Source organism: Neopsephotus bourkii, unplaced genomic scaffold, assembly GCF_033783945.1.
Source record: "Neopsephotus bourkii isolate Nb327-2 ecotype Australia unplaced genomic scaffold, CSIRO-AGI_Nbou_v1 NB_1279, whole genome shotgun sequence".
NCBI lineage: Eukaryota > Metazoa > Chordata > Aves > Psittaciformes > Psittacidae > Neopsephotus > Neopsephotus bourkii.
In genome coordinates this window covers 3,831,350-3,859,282 of record NW_026901764.1, presented here as the reverse complement: position 1 = coordinate 3,859,282, position 27,933 = coordinate 3,831,350, and the positions used below count along the sequence as shown (strand labels likewise).

Sequence of the window (27,933 nt, the reverse complement as noted above, 5' to 3'; positions counted from 1 at the left end):
TTCAACAGAATTTCCCTGCATTTTAGAAAGAACCCTTGAGAATAGAAGTGAATGCAGATATACACAGTCTCCTTTCAGCTGCACTGTCACCTCCTATAACTACAGGTTCAATTAGTGGCAGAACCAAAATAGCTCTGAAGTTGGTGTCAGAGAGTGAAAGGGAAAATGGTAAAAAGAATTATTATGTCCCCTTCAAGCATTTGAAGGAGGTGATCCTGCCCCTCTACTCTGCTCTCCTGAGAACTTACCTGGAGTATTGTGTGCAGTTCTGGTGTCCTCAGCATAAAAAGGACATGGAGCTGTTGGAACAAGTCCAGAGGAGGGCCACGAGGATGATCAGGGGACTGGAGCACCTCCTGTATGAAGATAGGCTGAGAAAGTTGGGGCTGTTCAGCCTGGAGAAGAGAAGGCTGTGTAGAGACCTCATAGCAGCCTTCCAGTATGTTGGGGAGGGGCTCTTTATTAGGGACTGTAGTGATAGGACAAGGGGTAATGGGTTAAAACTTAAACAGGGGAAGTTTAGATTGGATATATGGAGGAAATTCTTTCCTGTTAGGGTGGTGAGGCACTGGAATGTGTTGCCCAGGGAGGCTGTGAATGCTTCATCCCTGGCAGGGTTGAAGACCAGGTTGGACGAAGCCTTGGATGAGATGGTTTAGTGTGAGGTGTCCCTGCCCATGGATCTTAAGGTCCTTTCCAACCCTAACTATTCTATGATTCTATGACTAGTTTCACAGACATCAGAAAAGATCACACACATATACAGCAGCATCTCAGGCAGGATTAGATGGATTCATGGAAAACGGGGCCAACACACAGATGGTAAAGGCAATACGCAGAGGTGGCCCCTCTAACTCCACTAGTCCCATAACTTTGATTGTTGAGGAGTAGGAGGCAAAAAGGCTGCAAAATGTGGCCAAGGTTGAAGAAAGTGGAGGAATGGCACACCTGGGCTGCATATCTGACCTAGCAGGGAATGTAATGTTTTTCATAGTTATTATATCTCCCTGGAATTACCATACCATTTTACTGTGTGTAAACTAAGAAGCTGCCTTCTTCTGAAACTATTGGATAATTCACTGTTAATTGCAAATTTATCATTTTCCTACTGAATTGGTTGCATTCCTAAGTAATTATTATATTATAGAACACCAGGTTGGAAGGGATCTTAAGGATCATCTAGTCCAACCTTTCTTAGCAAAGTGTTACTTAGACTAGAAGACCCAGCACCCTGCCCAGGCAAATCTAGTGTTCCGTGTTGGGGAATCCACCACTTCCCTGTAAGACTATTCCAATTACTGATTGTTTTCATTGTGAAATATTTCCCTCTTTTGTCCAATCAGAATCCCCCCAGGAGTACCTTTTACCCAATTACTGCTAATCTTTTCCATATGACTCCTTGTAAAAAGGGAATGTCCATCTTCTTTATAGCTACCCTTTAAATACTGGAACATGGCACAAGATCTTCCTGAAACATTCTTTTCGCAAGGCTGAGCAAAACCCAGCTCTCTCAGCCTTTCCTCATGTGGCAGGTTTCCCAGTCTTCTGATCGTCTTTGTGGTGCACTAGAGCATATCATCTTCTCTGGACCTACTCCAGCCTATCTATATCTTTTTTTTTTTATAGTGGGGACCAAAGCTGAACACAGTATCCTAGGTGTGGCCTGAAAAGTGGTGAGTAGAGTGAAATAATGGCAACTTTATCATTGCTGGTGATGCCTTGTTGATGTAACCCAGCATCCTGTTGGCTTTCTTTGCCACAGCTGCATGCTGCCCATACATCTTGAGCACATTGCCCAAACATGTATTATATCCCTTACTCTAGACCTAAATGCTGTAGGACCAGGGTGGGAGCGGATCTAGATTTGTAGGTACGTACTTAGACTTGATGATCTTAAAGGCCTTTTCCAACCTAGTTGATTCAATGATTCTACTTTTTGTGCAAAAAGTTATATTTAAGATAGTATACTTGACTGCTGTGAGTCCCACAGGATCTTCTGCAGATGAGTATAGGGCCATCTCCATCTTCAGTAGAACTGTGAGAAGCTGCCTCAGCAAAAGATCTGAGAAATTTGCTAACAAAAAACAGTCCTTGGGAATGAGAGCAGAGGGTTTTACTTTTAAAACCTGCCAGAATTGTATGAAAACCCATATATTTAGTGGGGAAATATCTTACAGCACTGGTAGTTGTTCCCTCTTATTGTCATTGCCCACACATAGCTACTGTTCTGCTTTAATACAGACCAGTCTGCAGCACAGATGGGTCTCAAGCCACTTACCCTACATCAGATAGATCCCAAATTATTTGTGAACAGGATTAGCTTTATTGTTTTTTGCCAATCAAACAACAAACAGTACTGTGGGTTTCAATCTACTCCTGCCTTTGGGCAAGGACAGGGCAGGATTGTCTGGCTGTTCCTTTAAGGATGCTGAAAGCAAGCCAGCTGGAAGTGTTTTTAAAGGAGGTGTCATCAGAGCAAGCTGGAATTCCAGAAGAACAGGAAAGGCACAAAAACCAAATAGAGTCCAGTAGCTGTAATACACACAGGACAGACAGGAGAAAAGCTGGAAATACTAAAAGGGAACCTCTCCCTTGGAAGGAAGAAAGGAAGAGCTTCAGCAGACAAGGTATGATTATATATGAACTTCAAAAATCAAAAATCCTGCAACAATAAGGGAAAGAGGGAGGAAAGAAGAGAACAGTCTGGTGGGCAACTGGAGGGCTAGGTCAGGCTGTGTCAGGAAAGAGCTGACAGCTCCAATACTACCCAAAAATTGGGGGGGGGGGGGGGAAAGAAACAGAGGACTATTTTGCTGCTGAATGACACCAAGACATCCCATCATCTCTCCAAAAGTTAACAAATATCTAGATTTATAAAGGCAAATCAACTATAAGGGGTAGCTGAATGGGAGCAAGCTGGATCCCTCCACCTTAAGCACTGAGGTACACCTATTATCGTCAGAGGTTTTTAGTTATGAATGCAGAAAGCATCAGCTATACCAGCAGCTGGTAGAGGCAAGTCTGCAATAGAGCCCTCCACTGATGGCAAAGGGCTGGGGTCTAAGGCAAGCACACACCTTGCTGTGGATGGAGCAGCACGCACCTCCCACTCCCCAAGCATAGAGCAAACTGCCCATGACAGCCCTCAGCCCACCACATTTCCAGGCTCAACACCAGCAGCAGTATTTTTCCTGCATAGCTGCTTAAATTGAGTGGCAAACTTCTCATCTGACTTACCTTGCAGCCTAACACAGATGTCTTGGAGTGTATCTACAGGCTAGAGTTACATGTCTAGCAGAAAACCCCAAACAACACATGCTGGGACTGGAGGGTTGCAGTGACCAGGGCACGCTTTGAGTTTTTCTGTATATAGCTCAACACCGAAATTACTATATGCAATGGCACAGCCCTGGCACAGATGGACAGAACCAGAGGTGCAGCACATGGCACCCTGTGAGCCCTGGGAATACAGCAGTATGCCACACTCACCTCCCAGGGCTCAAGACATTTTGAAAGGATCCATGAGACCTGCTGACTTTGAGTCACACAGACTAGCAGGGGGAGAGCAAACATGGCAAGACCCAAGAATGGAGCGGAGAATCTAGGCTGGGAAGGATAAAATATAACTTGGATAGGTCACAGAGCTAACTTGCACAAATATTCCTCACAGTGCTAGAGATGCTCTTCATCCCCTCTCTTCTTGATGCCTTTCTCAGAACCTGTCAGTACTACATGAAGCATTCATATGATGTATTAGGGTACTGTAACGCTTTAAGGATTTATCATGTGAAAGGGGACGTTATGATAACTAAGTGAGCATTATCCTGGGCAGGGCCAAAACTGGTCCTGCCAAAGCCATGCTTGCAGCAGAAGCTATTACAACAACTGGGGAGGAAAGAGGAACAGAAACACTTCTTTGGGCTCTCTGTGTCTCACATTCTTCTCATACACGTTTTTCCTTCTCTGGGATCAGTTTGCCCTCTAGTGGTTCAAGCTGCAGAACTGCATAAGTTTATTGCTGCTGTAAAGGGTGGCATGTCAGTGATTTCAGCCGTTATGCATAAAATTAAATAATTCAAATTCCCTTTGATCTGCACCCATTTCCTAGCGCATCAGGCCATTAGAAAAATATGCACCATGGAGTGAAGTTAGAAAAGAAGATACATAATGCCTGCTGCCTTATACATTATGTACCACAACCTATAAAATGATCCTCTGACCATCCAATCTGGAGTGACATAGCCAACAGGTATGAAATTTTTGGGGGCTGTTTTTGGAGAGATCTTTCTTTAGCTTTTACAAAAAAATAAAGAAAAAAGAACCAAACCAAACAACAACAACAAAAATATTTAGAGAAAAATAAGCAACCTCCAGACCACTCCAAAAGGTAAATTGTACACATTTAGACTCTTGACATTGCCTATACAAACCTGAATATGGAGTATAACTTGCTGTTTCCTTTGCATACCCCCAGCTACACTCATTTTGACTTCTCTTTGGGCTCTGTACAGCAGAATTGCAAAGTTTAATTTATTCCATCAGTCTTGGCTAGATACAAGAACAAAAATATCCACTTCATTTGCTTTTAGAGTGAACTATTATCTTCAGTGACTTCTTTAGTGGTCAACCCTCTGCATCACTTTTATAGATAGATTGAAAATAGAATGTCTGTATCAAACTGCACTTCTGACACAGTTAGGATCTGATCCTTTCTATATTTATTAGTGACTCTCATCTGTTAGGCTGCAAAGTTACCAGCTATCCATAACAGCAAAGCAATGCACATCTAGGGAGTGAAAGAGAAGACACAGCAATCGTGAACTAGTTACTTGGCACTCAACAAGGTACTTGACTGTGATCAGTCATGGTGCCAAGTGAAATTTCAGTGCTCAGCTGTCTTCAGCAACTTTTGTCTAGAAAGGCTTTTCCTGTGGTTATTAGCTTAGTCAGTGCAGGTTGAAAAACAGCAAGGTTTATCTCCCAGTTAAAGATATCCCAAATCATTCTTTATTCTCTACCTACAAAGACAAAGCAGACAAATGTAAGGAAAAGCTCCTCACTTTAACATCATGAAGAAAAATGTTTTCCAAATGCCAGCCTCTAAAGAGCATCCCTGAGCATTAGAGACCACAAAATCAAAATCAGTTACAAGACATCTTTGCACTTGCATAGGAAGCATCATCCTTCTAAAACTTCCTCCTCAGCTTCCCTGCAGAGGCCATGGACTGCTGGAAGCAGGAGGCAAGCAACACCTGGACTTTTCCCACCCTGATCCTCTGCCTCTACGGATTCTTCTCCATGCTGAAACCATCAGAACCTTTCTTAACACCGTATCTAACAGGACCAGAGAAAAACCTGACCACAGATGAGGTATGGTTTTACTCTCATACATGGAACAGAAAAATAGAAAAGTAAAACTTGAAACAATTTTTCATAGATTAAAAAAAAAGACCCAAACAACAAAAAACCCCACAACTGCAGCCAGTTTTGGTAGGTTACAACTTGCAGCAGATAACATAAATAAAAGATCCATTTAAGAGATTTAAGATCCATTTGCCTGCTCAACAGTCACATGTTGCTTTAGTGTGGATATGTTTTATTAATTCCTTCAAAGCAAAAGCTTCCTCCTACAAAATCTTTTAAAGATAAATGAATTTCATTTCCCCAAGAATAACAAAACATACATTCCCCCTTCTAGGTTACAAACCAGGTTTTCCCAGTTTGGACATACTCCTATCTTGCACTCCTTCTCCCAGTCTTCCTCATTACAGACTATGTGCGCTACAAGCCTGTCCTCCTCCTCCAAGGCCTCAGCTTCATCGTCACGTGGCTCTTGCTCCTCTTCGCACATGGAGTGGTGGCCATGCAGATAGTGGAATTCTTCTACGGGATGGTGACAGCCACCGAGGTCGCCTATTACGCCTACATCTACAGTGTCGTCAGCACTGATCACTATCAGAGAGTGACGAGCTATTGCAGAAGTATCACTCTGGTTGCAGCCACCACTGGTGCTGTGCTGGGACAGCTGCTGGTTTCCTTAGCAGATGTATCCTACTTTCACCTTAACACCATTACTTTGGCTTCTGTGTCCCTGGCATTCCTGTGTTCGTTCTTCCTGCCAATGCCCCAAAAGAGTATGTTCTTCCACAGGAAAGGGATCTCAGAAGGTCTCCCAGGAACAGATAAAACAGTGGCTACCATCAGCTCCAACAGGCCACTGAGCTGCCAAGAGAACAAGAGCTCTCCATCTGCTGACATGGGACCAGCACCTGAACAGGAGCCTGGTAATGCCAAGCCACAGAATCACGTGCTTGGGGTTCTGGTGCAGCTGAGCAAGGACTTGAGGCATTGCTACAGCTCTAGGAAACTTCTCTACTGGTCCCTGTGGTGGGCTCTGGCTACAGCAGGCTTTAACCAGGTCCTGAATTATATCCAAGTGCTGTGGGACTTCAGAGCCCCCTCTCACAGCTCTGCAGTGTACAACGGAGCTGTTGAAGCAATTGCAACTTTTCTGAGTAAGTCAGTGTCTAAGCATCTACCATAAAAGCAGTCTCTAATGTTTTAGTTCAGAACACTTTAAGAGTGACATTCCATTGTTTACACTCCAGGAAGTCACTGTATGCATTCTGCATTCAAGACCTAGGTCTTTGAGGTACAAAACTGTTCAAATGAAAGCTATGCTTGGCTTTTGTGGTTCTTTGGGTTTGGGTTTTGGGGTGGTTTTTTTCAGTTTTAGGACTGGGACAAACTGGAACACCCAACTTTATCTGACTAGTATGAAGAGCATGTACAAGTCACACAGACTTACATTCAGGTGCTAAATCCACTCAGTGGCATCCGTCTTTCTTTGGATGAGGTTGTTGAGTGTTTCTTTGCTCCCAGACAAAGTATCATACGGCTTTCAGAAGAATGGTACCAGTTTATACAGATGAGAATTTTTTCATTATTTGGGCTTGTTGGTTTGTTGTTTTTTTTTACAGAAAAACAACATAACCCTTTCACACTAAGATCTTTTTCTAGTTAAATCTCTTATGCAGCATGACCAAAAATGGAATTTTCCTTATTCCAAGATACAGAGATTTGCAGGAAAAGAATTTATTGAATTCATTATACTACTGACATTAATCATTACACTTTTGCTCTGGAAGCAGATGCCCACACCAGACAATCAAAGTGATGTTATCGAAAGGTAACATCAGAATATACCACCCTGAATTGGCAGTGTTTCTCATATGCACGTTGTGCTGCTGTAAAGAACTTGCACAAGACAATGGGGTGTGACCCACCAGGGAAAAAAACAAACACATCTATATCATAACTCATCATTATAGTTATCAAGAGAAACAGATATTTCAAAGATTAAAAATTACTCTTGTCTTGAAGTAGGCAACAAAATAGACCAACTGAATCATTAATTAGAAGCACTTAACTCCTGAAGTGTCTGCTCCTTGATGAATTCCTTTCTCTCATGGAATCATTTATTTCTCATCGCAGAGGTGCAGAAGTTTTCAAATTCCATGAGGCTCCTAAGATGAACAGTTGGGGGCTTCCTTTCTCAACAGATGCATCTTTATAGCAGGCCCACCAAAAGCAAACTGTCAATCCTCCATTCCCTGAATAAACTCTGTTGGTATCAGACAAAACTCCTTTTTCTGACCACTTAGCCCCTTTATGAGCTGCACAGAGCTAAACTGTTAAACAAGAAGGTTTACTAGCTTACTTATAAAGTACAAGCTGGAAGAATTGTTCTTCTTGAGCTCCAAACCATGTTCCTAATTCTCTCTCTAGAGATACATGCTGGGTACAGACAGCTAAATAATGAATCCTTCTACATAAGAGTTTATCATGTGAAGTGGAATAAAATATAAATAATGGAACGGCAAAGAATTTATGTAGTTATCTAAAAATGACCAGTTACCTGCATGACTTCAGAAGCGATTAGAAGTGCTTTCAAAACACTTCAGAACTACTCTATTATTCAGCATTGCCTTTTGGCACGAGTGGCAAGATTTGGAGATATATACTATAGAACAGATACAACATTTACATGTTTTCTTCTCTTTTTCTAGGTTCAGTAACATCTTTCATAGTACAATACGTGAAAATTAACTGGGACCTTTTCGGAGAACTGGCTTTAGGGATCTTCTCTACAATAGATGCTGTTTCTCTGCTTCTCATGCACTTCACTACCAACATCTGGGCATGTTACACTGGCTATCTCATTTTCAAAGCATGCTATATGCTCCTCATAACAATATCAACGTAAGTATAAAACCTCACAGTGCTGCCGTTACACACAGAACACTAACCGTGCTACAAATTTGCTTTGGGCATCCCTCCTTTTACTCAGAGGTAGCTGATCTAATGCTGGACATAACTGATTAGGTAAAGACAAGGACACTTGAATGTCTAGTTATGTAGTTTTTGTTCTTCTAAACACCCAGGAAAGAAAAACTACCAAAAGGACATTGAACATTTACTGGGTAGAAACTAAACAAGGTACAACATATCTTTATTACTAAAGGCAATAGTAACAGCAAAACATATATACTATTTTCCTCTTTCCTGACATGAAAGATGCAAATTGAACAGTAGAGACAAGAATTTTTTGACAATCATCCTTTAAGATCCCTTGATATCTCAACCACCTTGCTGATACACTTTTAGTATGCTATGAACAAGAATGCAAGAAAAGGTTTGGCATAGTTTTTCCCAACACAGGTTTACACATAGAATCCTTAATAATATTATGATGTAAAGCAGGAATAAAAGGAGAACATTAGATAGACTCAGACAAGATCTCTTAGGAGAGCAAGCTATTCTGTTGTCAGAAATATGAAAAAAAAAATATTATATTTAACCTGTGTAATAAATATAACACATTTTTATCACACCAGTTATTTTACTGATTGGAACATCTTTAGACATACGATACTATTTTAGTAACAAAAATGCCAGATGCATATGTCAAAACCCCAAATTATTAAGATAACATTTGAAAAATCTGCTATACTGCAATGCATTACAAGATTATGCCTATCTTGAATGAAACCAAGTGAATCTTGTATTTTCATTTTAGTGGTTGTTAGTACATTATAGTGGATCACACCTGAACTATTTCAGTACATTCTACAAACAAATGAAACATCATTTACTCCATCCTCCATAGATCATCTGCTTGAATAGTTTCTCTTCATCAAGTAAATGGAAGGCAACAGCTTTCCACCCAGTGTGAAGTAATTGATATGCCAGTCTCATATTAGGTTCCAGATTGCAGTCAACCTGAGCATGGAACGTTATGCCTTGGTGTTTGGATTCAACAACTTCATTGCACTGGTGATTCAGACCATTCTTACAGTAGTTATTGTGGATTCAAGAGGCCTGGGACTGGACATAGTGATCCAGGTAAGTGTTATTAACTTACTTCCTATTTACTTAATTAAAAATTGATTTACTTAATTTTAATTAAGTAAATAGGAAGTAAGTTAATAGTAATTTAATTAATTTAAATTAATTTACTTAATTTTCAGAAGCTTACCAAGAAAGAAATTGCTATTCCAAAGGACAATTTAATTCCCCCTTTCTTCTATAGAAATCTATACATCTTGCTTTTCCCTCATGTCCACCGTAATTATTCCCTTTCAACTTTTAGTGCAGTATTTAAGATTACAGATACTGGTCTTTAACTTTTCAAAGGCAAATACAGCAGAGCATAAATAATGAGGCACTGCTATCTGACCAGATTGTTAACTAATAGGACACTGAATAGCACCCTCTGATTTTCTTAGATGCAGAATCAACATGGCTACGTGTTGTTAGGAAAGTTCAAGGCTGTGAAACACAGCCTACATTACTGAAGTCATTTCAGCTCATGTGAAAAGGAAGGACACCTGCCTTCTCATTCCAGAGCAGAAACAAACCTGGTCTGTATCGCAATGTGAATAATAAAGTCTCTTGCCCATAGTTTGTGCACTTAAGTCGGGGTGGGATATGCTATCTCAAAAGTGTCCCTAACTTCAGTAAGCCCAGGTCCACTCATTTCAGAATGAAGTGAAATGTACCGACTTCAGCACTTTCTTAGATGGGATCTCAGCTAAGGCAGCTTCCTACTCCTATGGAAGAAAACTAAAGCTATTCAGCACAGTGAAAGCAGAAGTAATTTTAAAACATTAAAGATTGAATTAAACACTAAAACCAAAACTTTGAAATTAAGGACAGGAATATGAAGACTTCATAAATAGCCTTTCCTCTGTTGTTGGAAATACTGATCCAAACTCACATGCAATATTCATGACCACAGGTAATGAAGCTAATTCTACATTTTGCACAAATGGAAAAAAATCCTGTTCCTATCCTTTACCCCCGATGTTTATTAAGAGGCATAATAATTAAAAGCAAGGGGCAGTTCTCTATTCCTCAAAGATCTGCTGTTTGCTGGAAAAGCTAAGATTTTGCTTAATCACAAAGCAAAAACTTGAGCATAAAGAAAGTGTGCCAGAACACAGGTAAACAAAACAGTGCTTGACATCTCAAACAAAAAAAAAAAGAAACCGACAACAAAAAACCCACCACGAAAAGCAGCAGTGTTTCCCTAATGTGTTTTTCATTAATTCCTTTGTCTTTTTCTCTCCCCCTCCCAGTTTTTAATTTATGGCAGCTACTTTGCAGTCATAAGTGGAATTTTCTTGATAAGAAGCATTTGCACTCTTGTCTCAAGCAAATGCTAAAGGAAAATAACAAGATCTTACGAAGAGCAACTGTAGCTGGCTATATAACATGGATGTATGAGTCAGGCAGACAATCCCACATGGCCAGGCCCTAGCAGAAGAGTTTCTACTGCAGCATGCAGGGAACAGCAGTGCAAGATGAAGGTACAACACAGCCCTGAAAAGCTATGCTGAATCATTACAGCATTTCATTGCAACGTATGCCAGCTAAGAGATCATCATAATAGCACTGTGCCAAGAAGAAAAAGATAAGTTGCTTTAGGTTCTTATTTACTTACTTACAAATAGCTTGATAGAAGTTATTTACACACAAGAACAGAGCAACCATCTTGGCACTGCACTGTGCACAATGGCAGAGATTAGAGTTAACCCTGCCTTGCTTATTCTAGATCTTATATATAGTGTTGGCAGGCTGCTTCCATGCACCTTTGCTTATGCACGAAAGATAAGGGGTCTATCTCCCCACCAAGGAACCAAGGAAGAAGGGGCTGTGTTTGCATCATTATATTCCTTCCTAACTAGAGGGAATTTGGTGACAGACTCCTCCCTTCTAATTTAACAGCCCATGTCAGAAGCAGGCATTTTGCACACAAGGGTTCAGAAAAGCAGGGTTTGCAGAACCTATCTGAGAAGTTTCACTAAAACACTGCTAAGCCACAGTTGTTGCTCAGCCCTCACTTGAAAGCCATGACCTAAACACTGCTATGGACTCACTACAATCTCAACCCAGAATGAAAGAACTTCAGAGTCAAAACAAAATGAAACCCCTCCCTCCTTTCTTTGTGCTTCCAGTAAAATTAAATTCAGGACTGAGTGTCTTCCCATTTCAACAGCAAAAGAAAAAAAACTCAAAAAAGGACTGAGTAGTACAGACTATAACCAGAGAAATAGATTGTGGAGAAATGTGGCTTATTCTGCACAGGAAAGTTCCAGATTAACACAAACATCAAAAGAAGATTTATAACTGCAGCAAAAAGCTAGCATCATATCTGCTTTTGAGTGCCAAATGAAGGAGGTCCATTGATTTTGTCCAAGGATTTGGCAGGATCAGCATCTCAGAATTTATCAAGAAGCTTCAAGTCCTACAGCTAATTTAGTCCAGCACAAAGGACAGTTAGTCCAGGAGAAGAAAAAAGGGGCTATAAATGAGTTTGCATAGTGAATGCCTAATTTAATATAAATTATATCCATATGTTAAAGTTATTTCTGTATTGCTATTTGCTTCTAGCTTCCAATACCTACTTCTAATAAAAATAGATGCTACTTGGCATTTAGAGGATATTTTTCCTGTAGACACACAAGCTATCATTTCTACAGACCTATGCGCTTTTCATATAGTTGTCATATACTGCAATTAAACAAACTGTCCAGAGGTGAAAACAGGCAGGAGAGTATCAATTCGTTTCAAGTAATAAGAACAATCAGTACGACTTGACAAAATGAACCTAGCTAATTTTCTAGGCTTTTAGTTTACTATGGTGTTCTGTGTGGGCACTCTCTGTTATAAACTGGTTATAAGCAGAACAGCTGTAAAAGCAGATGTACTTAGTCTCCACTAAGTAGTAAGTAGCTTTTATTACTTCAGAACCAAGGGCATGATATTTCTGACTGAAGAAATGAGGACAAAGTCCAGTAGAGCAAAGACTGTTTTATTTCACTTTTTCTTGTGAGTAGAAATCTTCTCTTAGAATCATACAGTCATAGAATAGTTACGGTTGGAAAGGACCTTGAGGTCATCCAGTTCCAGCCCCTCTGCCAGGGGCAGGGACACCTCCCACTAAACCATGTCACCCAAGCTACTACTACTAAATGCTCTTGAGGCATTTAGTTCAAGACTAGGTACTAGTCCTGGACTAGAATCTAACTACACCTTGTTTCAATAAAAAACAACATGGTATGTCCAGCTCCACAGTCTCAAATTGCCTTTGGTATAGAAAGTTAATGAATATTTCTGTGTCGCATCTGATAAAAAAAAAAGGCAATAATAAGCTGCAGGAAAGAACCTAGAAAAGCTGGTAGAAATAACAATAAAAGTTTCTCCATTCTGAACTGGTCAGAACTCAACGGCCTTCCATGTACATGGGATGCCACTAAGGAGCAAAGGAGCCAAGTAGATATAATGTATGTGTTTTGCGGATGTAGAAAGTACTCCTTTTGTAAAACAGATAAGACTTTAAAAAAAAAAAAAAAAAGAGAGAGAGAGACAGAGAAAGAATCTATTCTTATTCTCTTGAATTTCCAAAAGAAGGATTCTGAGGCTGAGACTTTGGAGCACTGGGGGAATAGAAAAGGAAGATGACAGCTCTTCAAAGTGTTCTGAAGGACATAACACATTGGAGGCGGAAACAACAGCAAGAGAACCGTAAGATCTCATGTTACCCCGGGTTTTTCACCTGTGAATTAGTGCTAACCCAGGAACCAGAGATTTCATCTAAAACAGTAAGATGAACACAACTACCTGTGTGTTCTTGTACTTACACTCTTTGATGTGGAAGTAGTTGAGGCTAAGCAGGTTATGAGTAAGGCTGGAACCACAGGCCCTAGTTCTGTAGGAAAAGGAAACTGAACAAATCCACCTTTCCTTGAAGGTTTTAGCATTCAGTCTTTATCTTTGTCCCAGCACACTAATGGACTCCACGCAAATATGAAAAACCAAAGCCAAGCACATCACTCCCCCATAGCTACACCCCACTTCCAACACAACGCTACCTACCTTTGAAACATTAGTAGGTTTAGGCACTAGTCTTCTATGAAGGTACAGTCCAGCAAGCTGATAAGGCCAGTTCTGGCCAACAAGGCAGCAAACAAACTGTATCTTTGCATTCAAAGCAAGAAGGTATTAACCCAGCACTGCACAGGTTACCAGAGAAATGCTAGCAGCCAGCTTTCAGCAGTCCAGTAGACCTACCCAGCAGCATCTTCCCCATGGTTCTTTCCCTTTTTCTGTAATCATTGATAAAGAAAGAAATGCAGAGGCAAGCCTGGCTTCTCTGAACACTTGCCTGCCTGGTTGCACTACACACTCCAAGTGGTGTGAGAGCTTTCCATACCTGTAGAACAAGACCAGGCTCTGTTCAGCTCACAGAGCTGCTCTGAGTAGTATACAGAGCCCCTTGTGCCACAGCATGCTCCCACTGTCAATACCCATTCCAACAACAGGCTTCACAGTTAACTTTGCCCTCTGACAAACAGGGGAAGGTGTAGGGAGCCCAGCCTAAAAAAAAAAAACAATTAAAAAACCCAAACAATCAAATAATTAAAAATAAATAATCACTGGGTTAAGGAAAGCAAAGCAGCAGCATTTCTCTGAAGTACTTCAGGTTTGACTTTTTTAGCCTAGGGGATAGACTTAGAAGCACATCTTCTTGTCCATTTACTCTTAAATGACAGATTGGTCCTTATACGGAACCAATTCCTGGTCAACTAATAGTATGAGTTGTTCAATGTCCTACCTCCCCTCATCCCTAGCAAAGCCAGGACAGACGGAAAAGACCCCGTGAACCCAGAGGCCACCACGCTATGCACAGGAGTAGGTCAAGGTGAGCCCAAACTGTAAAATGGGTGCTGAATTTTACCCATGAATCAGAGACCCAAGCTTTTAAAGGTATTCAGTAACACAGAAATACAATCACGATTGCATTCCTGCTATGTCAGTTTGTATTAATCATTAGCCACTGTGAGTCTTAAAGCTTTATCTAAAAATTAGATTAGTTTGGTGACAAAACCTGTAAAGGAAAAAGCTTCCCCTGCAATCTTCATGGATAAATTCTGCAAGCAAGAACTCTGTTGAATTATTATTATATAAAGTCTATTAACATTTTATCAAGTCTAGAATGAACTTTTAAGAAACAGGCAGAAATTCCTTACTACCTCCAATCCTGAAGGGTGGTTTCTGACTTCTCTTCCAAAAGACAGAAGTCATCCTAGGAAGAAACTGCACATGAATCCACAGGATATGCACCACAGCCACAGCTTTGACAGGTAATTCATTACCTTTGGAGTTATTTGGAAGCATGCTGGACACTCATTTTCTCAGTGCATTTGCAAGTAATGCAAGATTATGCTGATGTTACTGATAAGTCCATGTTTTAATGTAGTTTTATTTTGAAAAGATAGCATATCAAAATATTTCAAAGCAGATCTAAAGATAATATAGGGTGTATTCATTAGGGACTGTAGTGACAGGACAAGGGGTAATGGGTTAAAACTTAAACAGGGGAAGTTTAGATTGGATATAAGCAAGAAGTTCTTTACTGTAAGGGTGGTGAGGCACTGGAATGGGTTGCCCAGGGAAGCTGTGAATGCTCCATCCCTGACAGCGTTCAAAGCCAGGTTGGACAGAGCCTTGGGTGTCATAGTTTAGTGTGAGGTGTCCCTGCCCATGGCAGGGGGTTGGAGCTTGACGATCTTTAGGTCCTTTCCAACCCTAACTATTCCATGATTCTATAATTTTATATACAGCAATTTGTAAGAGAAAGATGGTAATTAGAGGCAATAATTTAAAATCAAGTTTTAAGGTTCAGGCTGGTTGTTGTAACATTCCTCTGAGGTCACAGAAATACTGCCTAAACAGCATACTATTTATGCTAAGTTTTAATAAATACAATTGCACAGGGCAAGTATAAGCACTTATGAAATTGCCTTATGTAAAACGTAATTCTGCTATTTAAAAGGAATAGCTTGTAACAGCTTGATTAAATATCAATGCTTTGCTTTCATTCTGTTACATTCCAGAACATTGTTTTGCTTGCTTTCTAGGAACAGTGGAATTGACTTTCTAATGCAAAACAAGCAAAATAACCCTACAAACCCCAACCCCTAATCTCTTTAGACTTCTTTTTGCTGCCATCTACTGTGAAGAAACAAATGCCGCTTTTCTTTTTGATCATTACTTTCAAAAATGAAGTCAATATTCTTTTTTTTCTAGGACTGAGCAGGTACCACGAGCAGATAGTTTCCTCATCTTTCTTTCCCCACTAAAATGACTAAAGTGCAAGAAATATGGTAAGTATTAAAGCACTTTGAAGAAACTGAGCTTAGAATGGGTTGCAAGCTGACTGGTGGCTTTTTATTGTCTACTGAAAGGCTTGTACTTCTATTGTTCCACTTGGCTCTCAGGCTGCAAATTAACCAAAGAAAAAAAAAAAAGCTTTCTTGAGCATGCTGACATAGAGCCTTAATCTCACAGTTTCACTTATTCAGAAATGAGACTGCAATGGAACTTCATCCTTTCACTATGATACATCTACTCAATTCTTTCACTAAAAATAACCTTTGGTACACAATACAAAGGCTGGAACTTACTGCCACCAACGCACTTTGATCCAAGTTGTTCATTTACAAGCTGAATCTGTAATCAACTGGCAGGTTTAGCAAGAGAAACATTAGCAGAACTGGGTGTCACAGAGGGAGCCATGCATTTCACTCACAAGAGGCAACAATATCATTTCAATGGTAAATGTGACAGTGGTTTTACAAGACTCACTATCAAGGTACACTGCATAAAAGGGCATGGTAGAACAAAACCATCAGTGATACCCCCCCATTGAGTTGGAAGATTCAGGAAGGACCCTCTTGCTTTATCAATTCCTTCTCAGGAAAGAGGCTAAGTGCAGCTAGATCCAACCCCTAGTCCCAGATTTGGTCAACAGTTTATGTCTAAAGGATTATATATTCACAATCAATCCTTTATATTATTTCATTAAGATTTCAAAGTTAACATGCTATTAATCATTTATCCATAATCTGTTGTAGCAAGGAATTTCTTAACCTCAAGGAGTAACCTTGAGAGGCATCCCTACCCGAGATGAGATCCCCTTGGCAGCCTGCTGCTGTGCAGGAGAGCTGGACATGGTCCAGGCTGCTCACTATTTAGAAAGCAAGATAACTGGATTATGGTCATGTTTGCATACCAGCAAGAACTCTGGGTCACCATTCCCAACAGCCCCTATCATTGCCAGCCATCTGCCAAGCCCAGAGTAAGCTGGTGGTTATGGTTTTAGCACGGCTGTGGGTAAGGACAGTTTAAAAGTAAACTTGCAAATGAATTTTTAACAACTTTATAAAATTCCTGTTGTGCTTTCTTTTTTTTCTTTCTTTGTTTAGGACTATGTATTGCTGGAAGGGAGCCGTAGGCCACAGCTGGATTTATCCCACACTGATCATATGTGCAAATGGATTCTTCTCCACGATGAGGCCATCAGAATCTTTTCTCACTCCTTATCTAACTGGATCAGACAAAAACCTAACAATTGAAGAAGTAACTATTCTTTTAAGTAATAATTAAATGCTTAAAGCATTAACTCTTACTTGCATACCAGTAACCAAAGGAGAGATGAACTGTTCAATAATGCATGCATATTTTATGTGGAGACTCATATGTAAGATGCTTCTGGAAGAGATTAAGGAGTCCCCCCTTTTGCAAAAAGTCAAAACTTAAGTCCCTACATTCTTAAGACTTTGAAACCACTATTATGGTTGCTCAAGAAACTGATATTTTCAGCAAAGTCAGGTCAATTAGTTCCTCTGTCAGCCTAGAACCTCAAAGAGGGGGAACACTAAGACTTATTTATACTTATCACAGAATTAATTACACTGACAATGACACAGTGATTGCAAATGATAACAAAACCAAGGAGACTTCCCCAGATGACCTACATTACAGGGCTGCCCTATACATTCATTAACCTGCGGAGGCCAAACTCGTACTTTAAAAAGCTGTAGGGTTTTTGTCTGTTTACTTGCTGGGATTCTGGGGGGGAGGGAGGGGTGGGTGGGTTTTATTGTTGGTGGTGGGTTTTGTTGGTTGTTTGTTTGGGGTTTTGGGGTTGTGAGGTTTTTTTGGATGAGATCATGTGCTTCAAGTTGCTTTGCTCTGTTCCTCTCTTCAGCACTGACTGCTTTAGGTGTACACTTCCCAACAACAGCGGGCATCATTAACAAGTAGCTGAGTCATGGAGCTATGGTATAATTAGAAAAGACAAGATTGGTTCACCCACATACAGTTAATATGAAGAACAGTCATTCCTAATATTCAGTAACAAAAACTAAGGCAGAAAATATGCCTTTACTGGAATTATTTTTCAGCCAATCTACCTATTCAGTGGAGCCTAGCATTGCTGTGTTTTCCTCCTGAAGGAGCCCATTTAGTTTCATAATTTAATCACAAAGACTCACAGAATCATTAGGGTTGGAAGGGACCTCTGGAGATCTCCTAGTCCAACCCCAAGGCAATTTAAACCTGCACAATTCACACGATCCAGTGTTTCCTGTTACAACTGTGATCATTCAACACCATGATCAAAAAGCCTCAAAAAACATTTCAAATATATGTAGGGGGAAGAAAAAAAAAAAGTCCTCTTTTGTTCTCTTCTAGGTTACAAACCAGGTTTTCCCAGTTTGGACATACTCCTATCTTGCACTCCTTCTCCCAGTCTTCCTCATTACAGACTATGTGCGCTACAAGCCTGTCCTCCTCCTCCAAGGCCTCAGCTTCATCGTCACGTGGCTCTTGCTCCTCTTCGCACATGGAGTGGTGGCCATGCAGATAGTGGAATTCTTCTACGGGATGGTGACAGCCACCGAGGTCGCCTATTACGCCTACATCTACAGTGTCGTCAGCACTGATCACTATCAGAAAGTGACGAGCTATTGCAGAAGTATCACTCTGGTTGCAGCCACCACTGGTGCTGTGCTGGGACAGCTGCTGGTTTCCTTAGCAGATGTATCCTACTTTCACCTTAACACCATTACTTTGGCTTCTGTGTCCCTGGCATTCCTGTGTTCGTTCTTCCTGCCAATGCCCCAAAAGAGTATGTTCTTCCACAGGAAAGGGATCTCAGAAGGTCTCCCAGGAACAGATAAAACAGTGGCTACCATCAGCTCCAACAGGCCACTGAGCTGCCAAGAGAACAAGAGCTCTCCATCTGCTGACATGGGACCAGCCCCTGAACAGCAGGCTGGTAATGCCAAGCCACAGAATCACGTGCTTGGGGTTCTGGTGCAGCTGAGCAAGGACTTGAGGCATTGCTACAGCTCTAGGAAACTTCTCTACTGGTCCCTGTGGTGGGCTCTGGCTACAGCAGGCTTTAACCAGGTCCTGAATTATATCCAAGTGCTGTGGGACTTCAGAGCCCCCTCTCACAGCTCTGCAGTGTACAACGGAGCTGTTGAAGCAATTGCAACTTTTCTAGGTAAGTAAAGGTCATTAGCAATTACTTCTGACCTGTGCTGTGCTGATGGTATTCTTCAGCAATGTCATTCATACGTTTCTATCTCTTCTATTAGGGCCAAGGTCAACAGCAACAGCCTCCAATTTATACCCAAAACAGTGTGCAAATTGTGCTTTTGGTGTACAACTTTATCAGTGAAGTCTTCAAAATTAATCTTAAAGATATAGAGATAAGCTTTCCTTTCTTAAGGGAGCCTTACTCCACCAAAGCATTTTAAGTGTTTAAGGTCACAGCTGTTTAGACCATGAATTTAACCCAAAGTAAATACTTCAAAACCCCTGTGCAATGACACCTTTTATATGCTTCCCTCAAATATACTTTAAGCTGGGTGGTTTAAGAATTATAAGAGCATATTAACAGCTACTCTGCTCTAGATAGTCTGACTGCCAATTAAAATCACTTCAGGGTAAGTGCTCCTGAACAAATAAATATACTGTGACTGCATCTGTATCCTGATCAATGCCTCAGGATTGGAGACGCTGGGAAAGCAGAGATTACAAAAATCCCAACAAACCCCAAAACTCACAAACCACAAAAACACGAAAACAAAATAAAACAAAAAAACCCTGCAAAACTAGAAAACCATTCAAGGCCTGGAGTGTTTTTATACCATATTACACTCAAGTTGTTTTACTATATGTGAAGGTCAATAAGGCATTGACAAATGCAGTTCCTAATTTTTTTTTTTATCAAAAACTGAAATGACATTTTAATTAAAAAAATAATAAAAATAAATAAATAAATGAAAAGAAAGCATGGAGTGCAACAGATTTTCTTTTCATAAAGATCTTTCCATGAAGGAAAAAGTCCATTTATGTTTTGGCAGAAAATGGTTGGTAGGATTGATCTCTCTGCTCACAGTCGTCAAAAACTGGCAGTAACAGACTGTGCACTGCTGCCCCCAGCCTTAGGCATGAGGCACTTTCTCAGAGAATTAGTTTGTGCAGGCTCTATAAGCAATGAGAAAAACACCCAAACCAACAGAAGTCTCCCACACCACTAGCAGAAAATATAAACCATACCATTATCAAAGCCCATTGCAACTGTAACAGTCACCAGAGCTCCTGGTGTGATCCATTTACACAGTTACACAATGGCTTTAGAAGGATAAAGTTTCACAGTTCCAATTACTACTTTTACATTTTTAGGTTCAGCAACATCCATGGCAGTTGGATATGTCAAAGTAAACTGGGATCTTTCTGGAGAACTGGCTTTGGGAATTTTCTCTGCAATGGATGCTGGTTCTCTGTTTCTCATGCACTTTACTGACAACATCTGGGCATGTTATGCTGGTTACCTCGTCTTTAAAGCATGTTATATGCTCCTTATAACAATAGCAACGTAAGTATAATACACAACTGTTTTAATTAAATTTATTTAAATCAGTGTCACGGTTTCAAATTTACCTAAATTTTACTGAAAGCTTTCATAAGTTTTTTAAATAGGTCATGACAGCAGCACATATTTCTAGCTTATATAAAATTATGCTTATATTTCTGACCTATTACAATACAATTACGATTCCAAGTCGGAAACAATCTTATCCTACACCTAGTCTTTAAATGATCTATGTACAAGTACTCTCTAAATGATGAAATGATCATGCACAAGTCTTAAACAAAAGTATCAAGATAGATAGGATGCACAAAAGCACTGGAGCCAGGTTTCTGCCAAAACGGTGCTGTTGAAACTTAATAGCCAAGGCCTTATCCTTTGAAGAATTCACTGTGCACATTAAATTACTCCCAAACTTCCTCCCATAAATAAAATTGCAAACGTATTTGTTCTCCATGCTTTTGCTTTCCTGCACATTCATTTTCAGGTTTCAGATTGCTGTCAATTTAAGCATGGAGCGTTATGCTTTGATGTTTGGCTTTAACAACTTCGTTGCACTGGTGATTCAGACAATTTTAACTGTTCTTGTAGTAGATTCAAAAGGTCTGGGACTCAGTATCAGCACCCAGGTAAGCTACATTACTCACACTGCTCTCGGTTCCTCTTCCTTCTTCCAAAAGAGGGTTCTACTCCACAATTAGCCTTTGGTAATATACTGGGTTATGTGCTAGCTTAGGGCAGTTACTCACTTGAAAAACAGGTTCATCTGAAGTGCGCTGGCAGTAGCTACTACAACCTAGTTGTCCCCCCTGTCCTGCTAATTTTGCTTTTCTCTAATAATTTTAAGAGTGTTTTCATAGAGCAGAAGGTAAAGACCACCACCTATTACTCACTATTGTTTTTATTTTGTTTTGTTCATTTCTTCAAATGCTTACTATTCACAAATTTACCCTCAGAATATCCCAACAGAAGCAGGAAGCAAGCTGAAAGGCAACCTACAGGTTTATTACTAGGGTAGTTCTAAGCTATATTGTTTCCATGGATGCACATTTAACTTACTGTAATTCTGAAAAGCTACTGATTCACAATTTCCCATTAAATTTCTAAATATGAAGTTTAAACTTGTGTACAGAATGAGGTTCAAATCTTTAGCTTCCATCTTTTCAGAGAAGAGCCAGGAAGTGCAGGGTAGCCATCCTCCTCCCTTAACTGAGGTGGGGAGAGGAAGCACATAGTACAGTACCCTCTCGTTTTACAGCCACAGACTTCCTAAAGTATGAAGTCAAGCATCCAGACTTCTTGAATCCTTTCAAGATGGGATCATTTTGGGGTGTGGGTAGCACGGAAGGGAAGGCAGCAGCAGAGGGACACTCTTAAGTTACTACCTAAGAGTAGAAGTGGTTTTTAATTTTTCCTTATCTTTCTTCCCCATTGCCATTGCCCAGTTTCTCATTTATGGCAGCTACTTCACATTCATAGCTGGAATTTTCCTAATCAGAAGCATATACACCATGACTGCCCTCAATTGCAGAAATACCAATGTGGTTGGTGAAAGCAGTGATCATGAACAGAGACAAAAGGAATGGTTGCAGGCTACAGTGCAGAAGGTGGCATCATCTGAACTTTTTCAGCTGGAAGTCGTGACGCACATAGACAGTGCACTCCTCAAGAAGTGTGAAGTTACAAGAATGTAAGGAAAACATGTCACTATATACAGATAAACTGCTACTGATGCAGTGACAGCTGTACTTTAACTTTGCTGGGGATGTACAAATACAAAACACTAAGCTTCCTTTTTAGTGTCTGTCCTGATAGGCCTATGTATTAATTAGGTCTGATAAATGCCATAGTCAACCCACACTTACCTTCAGAAACAAAATCCCTCCCAAACTAGCTTACTATTTTATACCATGGGGAGACACTTCAATTTCTGTCTAAGGCAGTCCTAAACAACACAACCAGAAGTTTAGATGTAACTAAAGCTAGTCAGGCAGTATTTTTCCTACAGATTCAATAATGTCCACTTTGGAGTCAACTGTATCAGACAGCAGCAAATTACATTGCCTTTACCATAACTTACAGATTTGCCAAGAGTCAGAAGTAAACCTGTGTTTCCCCAAAGTCAGCTCACAAGAAAGTAAAAATCATTACTTCCTGTGAAAACATAATTTTAAAAGCTGCTTGAGATTGCCTATATGCCCCAGTTAAGTTTTCCCTTCAAAAGAGCAAAATACCTGCATCTTATTCACAGTTCTGTTTCAGGAATTCTGACTAAATTTGGTCCTTTGCAAATTTATCTCTTGCCTTAGCATCTGTTTCAACATGGAGCTTGGGAGTCTGCAGCCATTAAATAACTTTGAACTGCAGCACCTGAGCATCACATCTGCCTTGTAGAACTCAGGATGTACCTCTTACAGCATCATCTTACACACATAAGAGCTGACATAATAGGATTGATAGTATTAATCTAGGTGGTCTACAAATGAATTTCTATACAAGGGCTAAAGTTAAATGCTTTGATTCTAAAACAGAAGATCCTGAAAAGCTAGTGAAAGTATCGCTTTTTAGCAACAATGCTAGTTGCATGAGCAATTGTGAGACCAACTGCAGAGGTTTCAAAGACAAAACACATGCAATTAATTAATTTTGTAAATATAGCTATTTTCAAAATGTAATCAACAAAACAACTATGGTGTCAGTTTCTGCTCAACATAAAGGAGACCCAAAACAATTCAAGATCTTCAGCTACTTATCTGGAGCTTGAAAAACTTATTGATTAAACAGACATGGTTGTGTATAATGAAAGTTGCCAACCTTTTATCTGCATTCAAGCTAGTTATGAAAAATAAGGTATTCTACTATTTCTGCAGCATAATCTAAGACTACATGACTTGCATGCTTAAATGAATTTCAGTATCTCTTAGCAGTAATCATCTTCATTCCTCAGCAGTAATTTCAATAGATGCTGATGAATGAAGCCTTACCCAAAGCTTCATTTACATTAATTTAACTGCAGAGATCACAGGATTGTTCTCCTTCCATAAGGCTGTTCATCTTGATGAGACATTTGGTAGATTTTATCCAGTTCCCTGCAATAAACATAGTTAAGTGTTTCACACATCCTTCTGAATCCTTGCAGTTCCCCTGTATTTCATAATTCAGTTCTCTATTGCATTTACGCATTACTACCCCACAACAGGGAAGCACTACAAGCTACTTACACTTTGCTAAAAATCAGTGGCGAGAGCAAGGGCATCACTAGCATCCTGGAAACCCTCCATTGCTGGGGATTTATTTAGTGAATTTCACAGAGAACCTTGGGAATTAAACTATACATCATACTCTAACCAGAACTCCAGAAGGAAAAAACATACTTCAAGTCTGTTTTAACTCTAAATATGCCAACAGAGCAAACCTATACACTTCAGTAACAATGCTACTTTAAGCAGATTGTTGTACAAGCTGCCTGTCCCCTTTGGGATCTCCAAAGCTTAAATAAAAAGAAAAATTAAAAATAAAAAAATAAAAACATATACACACACACACAGAGAAACTACTACCTCCCCACAGACAGGCAATAGAAATCAAAAGCACTGGCATAAGTAGGGTTTTTACAAGCAGCAGTCAAGTCGTTCAGCTCCCCTAGAAATAAGCAGACCTACCAATCAGGCAGAAAATGACAAGTGAAAATGTCTTACCTTCAAGAGTTTAGCTCACATGAACTTACACACCCTTTCCTCAAAAATCTATCTGATCTTATTTATTCCTGTTATCTTGAAAGGTGTTATGATTTTATTCTCCAGTGGTCTGAAGCCTTTAAGCTTGCAGTCGATGTATTCATTGTATATTTACATTCTTTGTTTAGTTCCAGTATTACACTTGACTTTAAGCCAAGTTCTCCCTTTGTTTAACACACCATCACCAACTAATCTGATGCAGTTTTATTTTTCTTGAACCTTATTAGTGTTACAGAATAGACAAGCCAGACATGTCTTCCTTGTCTACAAATTGCATGCTAGTAAGGCATGAAATATTCCAGTAAATAAAAAAATAATCAATTAATATTACACAGGAGGCATTACTTATATCAATTTTTAATCAAAAGAGTGCTATTACAGCTGTGGTACCTTGGCCTGCAATTACACACTGTTGTGATCACAACTACATCTTGTTCAAAGACTATCATTAGCTACACGCAAGTATATGACTTTTTCAGCTAACCACTTCCCCAGTAACTACCCTCCTCAGTGCTTTTAGTGTCCTTCATTACAGAACTACCCTGTCAAAATAATGCAAGTTCACTTAAGTTTCCTGTCTGTTATGTCACTTCACTTGGGCTAGAACAGCAAGCTTAATCACAAGGCCACAAAGAAACATATCTAGAGTGAGGCATGTGAAAATTTTAAGCTTAACTCACCTTTAACCATTTTGCTTTTGGTAATTCCTCTGTGTAAAAGTCTCACAGTAAATACATTTTAACCCAATAAAATGTTACTGCACAGAAATAATGCTACATGGGGTGTTTTTTTTTCTAATATTTATTTTTTTCACCTGCAAACTGTAGCAAAACATGATCAGCTTTATTATGCAGACAGGTATCCCTCTAACTTTAGAGATTTAGGCATGTATAAATAGAAGAGCTCTTAGGAAAGGAAAACATTGAGAAATGAACAAACTTTCAATTTAACTTCATGACTTCCAATACCAATGGTTAAAATGATGTAGCTCATTCATTCCAAGAGATACAACAGCACCTTAAGTGGCTGATCTATTCCCCGGTAACATTTTTCACATAACAATGTGTTAAAGTTACAAATACTGATATGCACAAATAGCTATTTTCTAAGAAAAATATGTACAGTACTGCAGCATAATGAATGTGGTATCTGCAATAACTTATTAGCCAATTTTAATATACATGATACCGCTACTTTTTACTTGCCAGCTCACAGGATCAAGGATGTTACCATAGCCCTCCATTTTGCACGTTATTACCTGGTGGGGGGGTTGATTTTCTTGGGGTTTTTTGTGGCTTTTGTGGTGTTTTTTTGTTTCTGTTTTGGGGGGGGGGGGGTGTTTATTAATATTTTTCATTTTCTTAAAGGTATACAATGCAGGCTTTTATTTTTACTTCTTAAAGACTTCTTTTGTGTTTAAAGCTAGTATCAGTGAAACAAGACAACAGTGCAAGAGGCGCAGAGATGTTATGTGACCACATAAGAGTTCTTTTGGGTAAAGTGTCTATAAGGCTATAAGAAAGGATTGGTTGATGGGCTTCCTGTTGGGAATTGTCCTGTTGGTGCACCAGCCTGGGGGGGGAATAAAAGAAGAAAAATAAGATTTCTGATTGTAAATCGTTAATGCAAGATACATTAAAAAAACCACCCTATTAGGATAAATTTTTCTTATGTGGCAGTCTTTTTCCCCTGGTACTTCTCAAATTATACTACTGTAAGAGCAAGGTATACAAGTACCTCTATTTTGATCTGACTAGCCTTACAAATGCCATGTCATCGTCATACTGAACTGCATGTAGGAGATCCATGTGCTACCTTCCCTTACTTGAAGAAAAACAAACAAAACAAAAATCCAAAACCAAACAAACAAAACCCAGAAAAAAAAAACAAACCACAAACCCAAAATCTTTGTGTGTCTCTAATTGAACTGTTACACATTATACCTCTTCAGACAGAACTCAGTATCGTGCAACAACTCACCATAAAAGGGTTACTAGGTACTCCAACAGCTGCAACTTGTCCAAAAGAAGTTACTAGAGGCTTTGCCTGTCCAAACGCAGCAAAACTTGCTCCTTGGAAAGACAAGTGAAAAATATTAATACTAGTAGAGTACAAAGAGTTCTTTGAAACAGCTCCTACACAAAAATAAGTGGAAGCTTGGCAGGACTGATCCCACTGAAACACTATCAGGAATCTGAAGTGTAAAAAATATAGCTGGGCTTTCTGTTTGTTTTCAACTGTTTGGAACTAATCAATTTCTACACATGCACTTTTTTCAGTGTATAACTTTATCATTTAAATAAACAAGTACTTCCTAATCTTCTCTTGCCTGTGTTCTGTGAAGTTAGAGAAAATGTTACAATCAGTTGCAGAAACTCCAAAAATGAAGGCAAAGCAATCCAATCCAGCCTGCTTAAAATCCCTTCTAAGCCAAGGAATACTTTTAATTTTAGTATCAGATATGGGTAAAATTTCAGTTATGTCGTTGCACACAGACAAGTCAGAAAGCACAACACAGAGTGTGGGAACCCCTCAAAGTTATCAAGTTCACAAAGAAATAAATATGCACCCATTTTGCTAACTTACAGAAAAATAATTTTCTCCGTGCTTCCAATTTAAACATTATCTAAAATGTATCAACCTACCATTTGGCTGCTGAGCAAAAGCAGTCTGTTGAGAGAAAGCTGCCTGGGTTGGGAACGTGGGCTGCTGGAAGTTGCCACTAAGACTAGTAGGAAGAAGACTGTAGGAGGCAGGAGTTCCAAATCCTGCAGGCATGCTCACAGATGCAGTACCAAATGTTGCTGCTGGTAGGCAAAAAATAACATTCAATTATTTGCAAGAAATCACTTTTTTTCCATGAAACAAATTACTATAATGTCATGTTAGGAAAAGCTTCCTAATGCCTCAGTGACCAAACAGTAAGTTAGGTTCAACTTCTACAGCCACTGAACTGATTTGTTAGCTTGGATCATCACCAACTAGGTGCATAATTTACTTCTGCACTTTAAAAATGGAATCTAAGATTTGCTAGATCCAGCACACCCAGATATACCTTCTGACAAGGAATTACTTTTGATGTTGTCTGAACTATCATACGCTTCCCTCACAGCTTTTCTGGTAAATGCATGTATCAGAAGCAAGCACTTTCAGGCAGCATAAGCCTCTCTGGTTTTCTCCTCCTGAGAAAAGCATGAAAGTATCTTCCTACTGAAGTTGCATTACAGGAAGTTACAAAAGAAGAATAACAAAAAAGTCCTAAGGGATACATGCATCCCCTCTCTCCTCATCCCATCATTTCATAGGAAATTCTCACCATGCACATTATTTGCACACAAAGTTCCATTTGCAAACACTCTTACTGTGGAGGTAACGTCAAACAAAAAAAAACCCACCACCCCAAACTTCTCATCTGATTCTCTGCTAAACATTTCAAGTAAAGAACATTCAGCTCATATGCAATTGCACATGCCTTCAGCAAATAAAGAGGAGTACATCAAGTGTGAGAATGTAGTAACAAAACCATTATTCAGTCTTTTGGGAGTTATTCTTGAAAGGAGAAGTGTAAAGACAAGAGTTTCGTTTGGTGCAAATACAGACATCAAGCATTTTATTCTAGTTAAACACTGGATAGGACTTTTCTTTTGATGGTGGAAGTTAGATTTTATGCAAGCTCAACTGTTTAATAAAAATAAAAAAAAAAAAAAAACCAAACATGTATTAAACTAACACAGTTTAACTATCTGTTGAAAAATTTACCCTAAAAGTACTCAAGGGTAAGACATTATACATAAGCTGTTGACAAATTACATGCAAAACTAATGTACTAACATTGTTCAAGTTACAGTCAGCAGAGAAGCTATTCAGCAGGAAAACTTGCTAAAACAGCAAATGAAAGCACAA

The 27,933-nt window shown here is 39.5% G+C and overlaps 3 protein-coding genes across 11 annotated transcripts in view; 2 read left to right on the top strand and 1 right to left on the bottom strand.

Annotated features, from left to right (window-relative positions):
- The first annotated feature begins 2,226 nt into the window (after positions 1-2,226).
- On the top strand, positions 2,227-12,001 carry LOC133218612 (thiamine transporter 2-like). 2 transcript variants are annotated; one of them, XM_061365212.1, is made up of 6 exons: positions 2,227-2,627; positions 5,205-5,370; positions 5,699-6,515; positions 8,070-8,262; positions 9,264-9,405; positions 10,641-12,001. In XM_061365212.1, the coding sequence occupies exons 2-6, from the start codon at positions 5,221-5,223 to the stop codon at positions 10,725-10,727; spliced, it is 1,389 nt and encodes a 462-aa protein (XP_061221196.1). In that variant the 5' UTR covers positions 2,227-2,627; positions 5,205-5,220; the 3' UTR covers positions 10,728-12,001. The 2 variants fall into 2 exon arrangements, with proteins under 2 accessions (XP_061221196.1, XP_061221198.1); XM_061365214.1 differs by having other exon boundaries at positions 5,173-5,370.
- Positions 12,002-14,011: 2,010 nt separating this feature from the next.
- Positions 14,012-21,987, top strand: LOC133218642 (thiamine transporter 2-like). Its single transcript, XM_061365295.1, has 7 exons — positions 14,012-14,708; positions 15,655-15,731; positions 16,833-16,986; positions 18,103-18,919; positions 20,107-20,299; positions 20,781-20,922; positions 21,739-21,987. Exons 2-7 carry the CDS (start codon positions 15,709-15,711, stop codon positions 21,985-21,987), a joined length of 1,578 nt encoding a protein of 525 aa, XP_061221279.1. The 5' UTR covers positions 14,012-14,708; positions 15,655-15,708.
- Positions 21,988-25,366: 3,379 nt separating this feature from the next.
- AGFG1 (ArfGAP with FG repeats 1) overlaps positions 25,367-27,933 on the bottom strand; it is a 35,431-nt gene continuing 32,864 nt past the window's right edge. For 6 of the 8 annotated variants that reach the window (XM_061365204.1, XM_061365206.1, XM_061365208.1 and 3 more), the window contains 3 exons: positions 26,676-26,837; positions 26,011-26,102; positions 25,367-25,602 (listed from right to left, as the gene is read on the bottom strand). In XM_061365204.1, coding sequence (XP_061221188.1) covers positions 25,543-25,602; positions 26,011-26,102; positions 26,676-26,837 — 314 coding nt within the window. In that variant the 3' untranslated portion in view covers positions 25,367-25,542. The remainder of the gene's footprint in view (positions 25,603-26,010; positions 26,103-26,675; positions 26,838-27,933) is intronic. The other 2 variants (XM_061365205.1, XM_061365207.1) reach the window with 1 other exon arrangement.

What these genes read in the sequence shown, in the direction of transcription:
- LOC133218612 (XM_061365212.1), top strand. Translation starts at nt 5,221, where the DNA reads ATGGACTGCTGGAAGCAGGAGGCAAGCAACACCTGGACTTTTCCCACC. An exon ending in AAAACCTGACCACAGATGAG is followed by an intron (nt 5,371 to 5,698) that starts GTATGGTTTTAC and finishes TCCCCCTTCTAG; the next exon opens with GTTACAAACCAGGTTTTCCC. An exon ending in GACTGGACATAGTGATCCAG is followed by an intron (nt 9,406 to 10,640) that starts GTAAGTGTTATT and finishes TCCCCCTCCCAG; the next exon opens with TTTTTAATTTATGGCAGCTA.
- LOC133218642 (XM_061365295.1), top strand. Translation starts at nt 15,709, where the DNA reads ATGACTAAAGTGCAAGAAATATG. An exon ending in AAAACCTAACAATTGAAGAA is followed by an intron (nt 16,987 to 18,102) that starts GTAACTATTCTT and finishes GTTCTCTTCTAG; the next exon opens with GTTACAAACCAGGTTTTCCC. An exon ending in GACTCAGTATCAGCACCCAG is followed by an intron (nt 20,923 to 21,738) that starts GTAAGCTACATT and finishes GCCATTGCCCAG; the next exon opens with TTTCTCATTTATGGCAGCTA.